At 48.8% G+C, this 9798-nt stretch overlaps 1 protein-coding gene across 1 annotated transcript in view; it reads left to right on the top strand.

Annotated features, from left to right (window-relative positions):
* Window positions 1-311: 311 nt before the first annotated feature.
* NTN1 (netrin 1) overlaps window positions 312-9798 on the top strand; it is a gene marked incomplete at its 3' end in the record, with an annotated part of 189768 nt that continues 180281 nt past the window's right edge. Inside the window, exon 1 of the mRNA XM_079724970.1 lies at window positions 312-1386. Coding sequence (XP_079581096.1) covers window positions 369-1386 — 1018 coding nt within the window. The 5' untranslated portion in view covers window positions 312-368. The remainder of the gene's footprint in view (window positions 1387-9798) is intronic.

Raw genomic sequence — 9798 nt, 5'->3', positions numbered from 1 at the left:
GGCCGGCCGCGGACGGACGCGGGCCGGACCCTCGGGCGACGTGGAGGCGGCGGCGGGGAAGCCGAGCGATGGCCCGCGGCCCCGGCTCGCCGCCGGCCGGGAAAGAGAGGCGCGGGTGGTGCGGGCTTGGGGCCCCCGGATTCGCCTGCCCCCCCGGGACGCGGGGGAGCGAGGCGGGAGTTCGTTCGGCCGCGGGCTTGGTGCGGGGGAAGCCGGGCATTCGCCCGCGTCCCCGCTCGCCGCCCCGCCGGGGGGTGGAGGGCGCGGGGCGGCCTGGCTGAGCGCGGCTCCCCTCTCTCCGCAGGCGCCTTCTGCGGCGGGCGGACCGACTCCTCGGCGCGGCGGGGCCGGGGCAGGCTGGACGCAGCATGATGCGCGCAGTGTGGGAGGCGCTGGCGGCGCTGGCGGCGGTGGCGTGCCTGGTGGGCGCGGTGCGCGGCGGGCCCGGGCTCAGCATGTTCGCCGGCCAGGCGGCGCAGCCCGACCCCTGCTCGGACGAGAACGGCCACCCGCGCCGCTGCATCCCGGACTTTGTCAACGCGGCCTTCGGCAAAGACGTGCGCGTGTCCAGCACCTGCGGCCGGCCCGCCGGGCGCTACTGCGTGGTGAGCGAGCGCGGCGAGGAGCGGCTGCGCTCCTGCCACCTCTGCAACGCGTCGGACCCCAAGAAGGCGCACCCGCCCGCCTTCCTCACGGATCTGAACAACCCGCACAACCTGACGTGCTGGCAGTCCGAGAACTACCTGCAGTTCCCGCACAACGTCACGCTCACGCTGTCTCTCGGCAAGAAGTTCGAGGTGACCTATGTGAGCCTGCAGTTCTGCTCGCCACGGCCCGAGTCCATGGCCATCTACAAGTCCATGGACTACGGGCGCACGTGGGTGCCCTTCCAGTTCTACTCCACTCAGTGCCGCAAGATGTACAACCGGCCGCACCGTGCGCCCATCACCAAGCAGAACGAGCAGGAGGCCGTGTGCACCGACTCGCACACCGACATGCGCCCGCTCTCGGGCGGCCTCATCGCCTTCAGCACGCTGGACGGGCGGCCCTCGGCGCACGACTTCGACAACTCGCCCGTGCTGCAAGACTGGGTCACGGCCACCGACATCCGCGTGGCCTTCAGCCGCCTGCACACGTTCGGCGACGAGAACGAGGACGACTCAGAGCTGGCGCGCGACTCGTACTTCTACGCCGTGTCCGACCTGCAGGTGGGCGGCCGCTGCAAGTGCAATGGCCACGCGGCCCGCTGCGTGCGCGACCGCGACGACAGCTTGGTGTGCGACTGCAGGCACAACACGGCCGGCCCGGAGTGCGACCGCTGCAAGCCCTTCCACTACGACCGGCCCTGGCAGCGCGCCACAGCCCGCGAGGCCAACGAGTGCGTGGGTGAGTGGGGCGCCGCGGGGACGCGGGCGGCGGGCGGGGACCCGGGCGGCTGCTCCCGGGCCTCGCAACCGAAGGTTCCCGAGGATCGCCCGCTTCGTGGATGTGGTGGGGATGGTGGGAGGCGCGTACCTGGAAATCCTGCACCGCGGAGCGCAGAGAGCTCGTCCGCTCGCGCTCGTGGCGCCGGCCGTGGGCGCTCGGGTTTGCGTTCACTGTGCTGTGCGAAGCCAAGATGCGAGGAGAGGGCTTTGCCGAAAATTTGCCGACCGGTCCTCCAACCCCAGATCCAAAGGCACACACTCTTTGCCTTCCCCTCAGTTTGGCGGGACCCTGGCGTCCACCTCCGCCCCACCCCCCCTCCCCTAGGGCTGCAGCTGCGCGCGCTGTTGGCGACCCCGGCCCGGTTCCCGGGAAGTTCCAGCTCCACGACCACAAATCCCTTGGGAGATGGCAAAGGGATTTGCAGTTTGGGGCCAATTCGGTACACGACGACTATCACTCCTGCGTCCTCCATTTATCTTTTATGGTTTGAAAATAGATACATTTTTTTCTTTTGGACAGCGTGTTTGTGTTAGCAAAAGAATGATGTGATTTAAATTAATTACTATCTACAGATTACAAAAGAGAGTTCACTAATTATTTTAAGCTAATTCAATTCCGCTCCAAAAAAGAAGTATACCAGATTTTTTTTGTTGTTGTTATAGTCAGGGTTCGGTGAAATTAAACAGTTCCGAATTAACTAAGGGTCCAGATTCTCGATTTCATGGGGTTTCAGTTCCTGAAAGAGAAATCTGACAAAACCAGCACTGGTGGATACTGTTGGGTCGGAAATGAGGCTTTAAAAAAAAAAAAAAAAAAAAAGGATCCGTTCTGTTTTTGAATCATACGACTTTGCTGCTGTAGAAACTCTGAGGCATCAGTTTCTCCCCAGGAGGACAAAAAAAAAAAAAAAAAAAGGAGGGGAAAGGTAGTAAGACCATACTCTGCTTTTCCAGTATGAGATGTAAATGCCCTGTTGGGTGTTCATCTTTCGTGGAATATAGATGTTTCCTCCCCCTCCCCCCAGCTCCACACAGCCGGTGTGAGTCTCTTCAGTTGCTTCGGCCTCTGAGGCACATTACAAAGTTTGCTGGTCCCCACAAACACACGTTTTGAGGTCTGGTTCTGATTAATTGTGTCATGTTGTTGTCGAATAGTTTGTGCCTCATGACTGTGGATGTAGACTTTTGGAATGGAAAACATGTTTTGGAGAAGCCCGGTCGGCACTGAGGCCCAGGCAGGCGTCCTGGTCTGAAGAGGGCTGTTCTCCTGTTGCGTGGCAGGGCCTCCATCTTTGCACTCCAAGTGTACGCTTTTGCAGACCTAACTGGCCTTCCCCCTCCTTTAAGGGACGGAACTGGTTGCCTGTTGGAAGAGACTTTTCAGGATTCGGTGGCGAGATAGTGGTTACACCCCGGCTTAGTCGTCTTGGAGAATTAAAACTCCTTTGATCTGCTCCATTCCTTCAGAACTGTTGGTTTTTCCCATTTCTTCTCCCCTTTCCTCTTTTCTTTTCTTCCTTTTGTGCGTAAAAACCTTTTATTGACATTTAAAAGGCCTCCCAGGGTTTTGCTATCAGTTTTAGTATGTATGTGCATATGAAAGATAACTTCTCATTGTCACCAGCAGGATCTGATTGGAAAAAACACAAGTGAATACATTGAGGCAGATAAACTGGCTATGAAGGTAGCATTTTACTGGCTTGAAGATTCCTCTTAGCAGGGGTGGTATTGTTCAGATACCACCCACCCCCATCTCTCCCTGTCAGTTTATGTAACCCGCAGTTGTTATAACAATGGCCATGTACTTGAAATAATTTCTATAGTCGAGGATTTTGTCTTTTGACCAAAGCACTAACTCTGTGCACAAATTGGATTGGCCGGGGTTTTTTTTTTTTAAAACCAAATTGAGCAATCAACATATTAACTAACGTAATTAGTAAGCCTTTTTGTTCAAAAAGTTTAATTAGGCCTAATAAGTACATAATCTACATGACAAATAATCGGCTAGCAATATTTTCTGGTTTTTACTGAAGTTATTTTAATTCTCAGTAGTTAAAGTATCTTTAAATCTTGCCAATTATTCAGTCATCTCATAAAAGCCAAGCCAATTCAACGATGTTAAAGTTATTTATAGTTTCCTTTTTGAATAGATGTTCTGATACCTTGTAGATATAGCCTCGGGAATGTCAGGTTGAAGTTCCCATAAAGTCTTAATTGAAGTCTTAGTGATTTTTCCATCATTCCGCAAAAGAGAAAGCCAGCAAAGACAATTTAGAAGTGATTTACAATTAAAGGTCGAGCTTTTTATGAAAAGGCCCTGAAGTGGAGATATGTGAATGAATTAGTATTTGACAGGTGTTCTGAGACACTACAGGGCACTGTGCTAGGAAAAAGCATTAATGAATCCTTCAAACACTAACTTTTGTACTCTCAGCGGCTCAGATTTTTTTCCCCAACATAATCCCATCTTGTGAATTTCACACTGTTGACATATTAAGTCAAGCTACCCAGATTATTTACAACTAAGGCAAAGTATATTTTTAATTCTCAAAATGAGTTTTGATTAAAAATGAAGCATTATCACTGTCTTTGCCTTTCTAAAATAATGAGACATGACATAATAAAGTGGCATCGTTCCCTAGGTTAACCCTCTCATCCCCGCTCCCTCCCCCAGTCCTAAAACTTGGGAAAAAATCGATATTATTATTTGACTAAATGGTTCTACACAGGGCTGAGGTGCTTTCGGTTTACTAAGAAATGCATACATCCTATCGGTTTTCTTTGGTCCAGCTTTCTTTTTGGGGTTGTTTCAAGGTTAAGTTCTCTATGGAATAAACATGAACTTTTGTAAGGTCCAATTTTATTTTAAATGCAATTTTGGACTTCTTCCGGAGAAGAAAAAACCCAAAACAATATGAAAGAGAAGACTATGTATAACGTTACGGCCTCGACAGCTCTCCGTGGAATAACTAAATACTTTCTTCCGCCCATATGTATCAGCAGTGTTCACATGCTCTTATACACATGTGCATTTATATTCATTGTGTAAAGAAGCATCCATGCATGGTGGTGGGGAGTGTACGTTCAAGAGAAAATGCATGAACAGTTTTAAACCACCTGGGTTGCTAGGCCCTTTTACCCCTCTTCCTTTTTTTTTTTAAAGAGCATCTGAAGACCATATTGTGTTTCATAAATTATTGACATCAGTTTTAATCAGTGTCCCCCTGACGTCGGAGCTGTGTTAGTATTTAGTGCCTGATGAAGCATGCTGTTTAATCTTACTGTGGGGATGTCAGCATGAACCCCTGCCTGGTTTGTGACAGGGTGAGCTTATGAAAACTCGTTTTGCGACTCACTCTATGGCTTTGCGTTGCCCAGCTGAAACCCAAAACCCACACAAAAGACGTCTCTGCAAGATGAGCACCGTGCTGGGCTGGCCTCCTATGGTCATGGGTACCTGCAACATAATGCTCGTAATTGTTTAAACATGGCTTTGGGAAGGGGTTCCTCAGGCTGTAAATGGCTCTGGTGCTTGGGCCTACCATCACCTTCCCCGGCAGGAGAGGGAGGTTATATGGGAGGCGTTGCCCTGAGAAATCTAATGCCCCGATAAAGACTCTTGCAAAATCAGAAGGCTAAAATGATTTGCTGCTCAGTCTGGTACATAGGGATAGATAAGTGAATGCTTTTATACTCCTAGTAATTATTGTAATTATTGTCATAATAATTACATAATGTAATAATAATGTTAGTTATGATTAACCCTTGAGGGCTTATTTTTTGCCAAACACTCAGATTAATTTAGTCATTTAATCACTGTGACTATGCTAATCATAGGCCCTATTATTGTCCTTATTTTACAGAGGAGGAAACCATAACCGAGAGATATTAAATGGTTTACCCAAAGCCATATAGCTAGTAGGTGGTGGAGCTAAGACTCCAGTCAGATGCTTTATGCCTGGTTTTATTGCATCCTCTGTGCTGCCTCCCCATAGAACGGATGGATGGATAAATGAACGGCAGTTACATGTACAGGCCGACCTAAGAGATATTGTGGGTTCAGTTCCAGACCACGGCAATAAGGCAAGTCACACGAATTTCTCGGTTTCCCAGTGCCTATAAAAGTTGTTCAAACCATACTGTAGTCTGTCAAGTGTGCAATAGCATTATGTCTAAAAAAATGTACATACCTTAATTAAAAAATACTTCATTGCTAACAAATGCTAACCATCGTCTGAGCCTTCTGAGAGTCATAGAAGTAACATGAGAGATCACCGATGACAGATCACCATAGCACACATAATAATAAGGAAAAAGTTTGAAATATTGCAAAGAATTACCAAAATGTGACACAGAGGTATGAAGTGAGCAAATGCTGTTGCAAAAACAGCACCAATAGACCTGCTCGAGGCTGGGTTGCCTCACACCTTCAAGTTGTAAGAAACACAATATCTGCGAAGTTCAGTAAAGCAAAGTGCAGTAAAGTGAGGTCTTCCGGTAGAGGAGAATTCGAGGAGAATAGTCAGAACAGCCTATTATTTAGCAAGCTTGATACCTCTTGCTAGAATTGGAGGTGTGTTGTATTGCATGACGTTATGCCATATGATATCATATATCATACTCATATTTATTATGTTCATACATACTTAAATATGAAATTGTATATAAGAAGTCGTCCTTGATTGTAGCCATCAGGCCTAGTGGGAGCTGGGAGTTTTTAGGAATGTAAGTGAAGAGGGTTTAAGCACCTTTGTGTGGGTTCTCAGCGTGCACAGGTGTTGCTGATGGCCAAGTCTTTGTTTCTTTTCTTTTCTTTTTTTTTACTTTTTGGCCGCACCCTTCCTTTCTTTTCTTTTTTTTACTTTTTGGCCGCGCCGAGCAGCATGTGGGATCTTAGTTCCGAACCAGGGATCGAACCTGCACGGGAAGCGCGGAGTCTAAACCACTGGACCTCCAGGGAAGTCCTGGCCAAGTCTTTCTTGATTTCAGGGCCCATGATCCCTCTCAAAGGTGGTGGAACAGAGCTCGTAATCAGAAAATCCTTTCTAAGAAGCCCTTCTCCTTTGTCCCTAGTGTTCAGTATCCCGTTGTTTCTCTGGAACACACTGAAAAAAGTCTAGGAAGTGGCTAGGGAGTGTTGTTGTTAAAGAGGGGGGTTTAGTGGCGTATCCTGGTTGCCGGCGTGGTGCTGGTAGGTGCCGGGCATGTGTGTCAGCGGCACAGGACTGTCATTTATCGCTGTTGGCCCCATGGCAGCTGGAGTGAGGGTCTCTGCTGGGGTCCTCATTAGCACCTGGTGGGCCCGGAGGCTGCTCCCCGCTCTACCCCGAGAAGCCAGACAGAGCCGTGTCAAGGTGCACCTTCTGGGGTGCGTCTGTGCCTTTCCAAGGCTTTGCCAAGGTCTCCTTTGGCCCTGCCCAGACTTCTCCCTGACTTCCTTCTCCTGTAGAAAAATGAGATCCTCGGAAAAGTATTTGAGACTTCATGGCCAGAGTAAACATTGGAAAGGCAGTGGGTTGAAATTCAGATGTTCCCTGGAAGGAATCCCCTCATTTTCTGCTCACAGCTGGTATCGATATTTCCTTCTTGAGATGAGTTGTGCTTTTCATTAAGTAAATTTTTTGTCTTGGGATTAAACCAACATTGTATTCTTAATAGACTTTTATGTTTACACTTCAAAAGTCCACTGGGTTGTTATTCGTGTTATCTTGATGGCTTCCACAGCGTCTGCTATGCACACTGGCCTCACCAAAATAAATGGCTCTCTAGGGAACTGGATTATAAAACGGTCTTATCTGTCGATGCTCTAGTACGGGTATTTTTGTGAGCCAGTATTTTTTTTTTCTTCCTTTCAGAAGTGATAATCATACCTTGGGTTTCTGCAGTGCCTTTCATTAGAGGAAGACTGGAGGTCTCGGAGAGCTTTTGAAATGCTCAGGTTTTAAGCCTAATACTTGCAGAGTGGCCTACAGCATTTTGCCTGTCATCTGGAAAGACACACATCAGCCCTTGTGGTCTCCGAAGCCTCGGAAGATGTGGCGTTGGTTTGGGTGGCCCAGGAGTTAGAATGCCTGTCCGGGGGGGTGTTGGGTTGCATCCTGAAGGCAGACCACAAACCCCTACTAAGTGCCAGGCATCGTACTAGGTGCTTTACATGTGCCTTATGTCAGTGAATCAGATTTCCATGAAGGAAACCTTTCGAAACCCGATGTCACTGCCACCAAAGGGCAGTTTTTACACAAACAAAACTGAATGTAGACGGGGTACATCTTGGCTCATTCAGTGACGCTGTTGCATACACAGAGAGCAGGGGGTATCAGTGGCACTTGTTTCGGGGGCTGATCACATAAAATCCATGTCCTATTTTAACCATCTCCGAGGGATGGTTCCGAACGATGCCTGAAATCATTGAGCTGCCTGCAACAGTCCTTGGACACAGGGCTGTTTGCCTCCACGCTGTCTGCTGTCTTGAGGTTTGATGTGTACAGCACGTGAGGAGTTCAGGATCGCATTTCTGTGGTCTTATTCCAAAAATGTAGCTCTATTATAAACTCAGAATTAGATTTTCATTTGCCTTTGGAACGTTATATAATTTATGTGAATTTCCCCTAAGTCAGAAGGCAGAGACCCATTCCACTTGTCAGTTCCTTGCCTGTAGAGATAATACTTCCTTCCCATCCCCAGCTCCTGGGAGACCTTGGCTGGGTGTGTGTTCAGCCCTGACTATATTATTTTGTGCCAGTTCTACTCTCTGACAGAGAGAAGGGACTGTGGTCATGGGATGGATAAGTGAAATGCCTCTTGTCTGAGCCTTTTCCAACATTTAAGCGCCTGCCCCAAGCCTCCTTTGCGATGGATGTTTCTATCTGCTGCATCCACTGGCATTCAGAGAACAAGGGAAGATGTCATCAAGGGGACGGGTGTACCAGTAGTTCAGAAGTAGTGCCAAGGGATGGAGAAGTGTGCTCTCCCTTTGCCTCTGGCGGGGTCATTCCTGGAGATCCTGAGTCTTCTGCCATCAGGGTCATTGTATTAGCTAGAGGTAAGGTTAATCACATTGCAGTGCGTTTGTGCATATAAAGACAATCCAGAAGGAAGATTTCCTTGTAGGTATGGCGGGCTTCTAGGTTATTTGAAGGGGTGAGTTTTTCAGAGTTCAAAGTAAATTTGTTGGGTGAGAACCTTGAAAGGTAGAAAGTAACACTGAGAGAAACAGAAAGGTCACTATATCAACTGATAATCAATGAATCCTCCCAACTCAGCCTAGAAGGAGGCTCTAGAAGTCTGTCTCTTTGGGGGATTCAGGACTAGCCTATGTAAGATGTGTGAGGTATCAGCCTTCTGTGCAGGTGGTCCAGTTTTAGTTGAGGGCCCATTCATGCCCGTTCCTGGCTGGTGCTATGGCTAGATTTTCTAAATTTTCCCCAGTCCTTTACTGCCTCCAGATAAGAGAGATTTTTGGTTGTCATGTCCAATTTTTCACACATTCCAGAGGCTCCACACCAAAGTTAGACAATCTGTAGGACCACAGGCACCTTTAAAGGGGCTGGGTTTGAATAAATGAGTCTTAGGTAACAAGGAAATAAGGTAGATTCTCTTTTAGTTTACTGAGCACCAATATGTTGCATTACGTTCCATATTTGATGGCACATCCCAAAGGAATGGACACTTCCCGCTGCCTGATTATGGTTGTTGGGGCTTCTGATTTTGTCTGTTCCTGCTTGGAGTGGCTGTGGTGAGTACTTGGCAAATGCATCACCCCTTCCCAATTCTGAAACCAGGGCAGACATCACTAATCAATCACAGCACTCTTTTTCTCCTAAGTCCAGAAATAGTCTTAGGGTATTAGACTCCTTTTCAATATAATACCCTAGGCAGCCGTTACTCCTTAGAGTTAGCCTAGGAGATAAAAACTAAGACAGTTTTGGTCCCGGGAGACCTTCCCCTGCTCCCCCAGCCTGCAGGCAGAGAAGTACACTGTAAGTGGACGTTTCTGGAGCAATCAGTGGTCAGGTGACTCTGTTGGGTCTGGGGATGTAAAGCAGTGGGAAGTGATGCCCTCACCACAGGTGGGATGCAGTCTCATCGGGCCTGAGGCTGTTCCCACCCGAGAAGTCAGGCCCTGGACCCCACACCAGGTCTGCGTGGCATCGGGAGACAGAACTCTACACAGGCAAGGGCTCTGCTTACATTTGGGCTGACACAGAAAGTGCCGAACAATAACAGCGCCAGTCCCAGCATGAAAAAGGAAACACATTGTGTTTACAGATACGGAGCTTGGCCTCTGAAACAAGAAAGTACCTTTGGATCGGGTGCCCCAGGGCAGGGCTGTTGGACAGCGGCGCCCCTGCTCTGAGCCCTGCGGCCAACA

This window comes from Hyperoodon ampullatus (assembly GCF_949752795.1).
Source record: "Hyperoodon ampullatus genome assembly, chromosome: 19".
NCBI classification, from domain to species: domain Eukaryota; kingdom Metazoa; phylum Chordata; class Mammalia; order Artiodactyla; family Ziphiidae; genus Hyperoodon; species Hyperoodon ampullatus.
The sequence above is the reverse complement of the archived record's forward strand: the minus strand, read 5'-3'. Positions and strand labels throughout refer to the sequence as shown.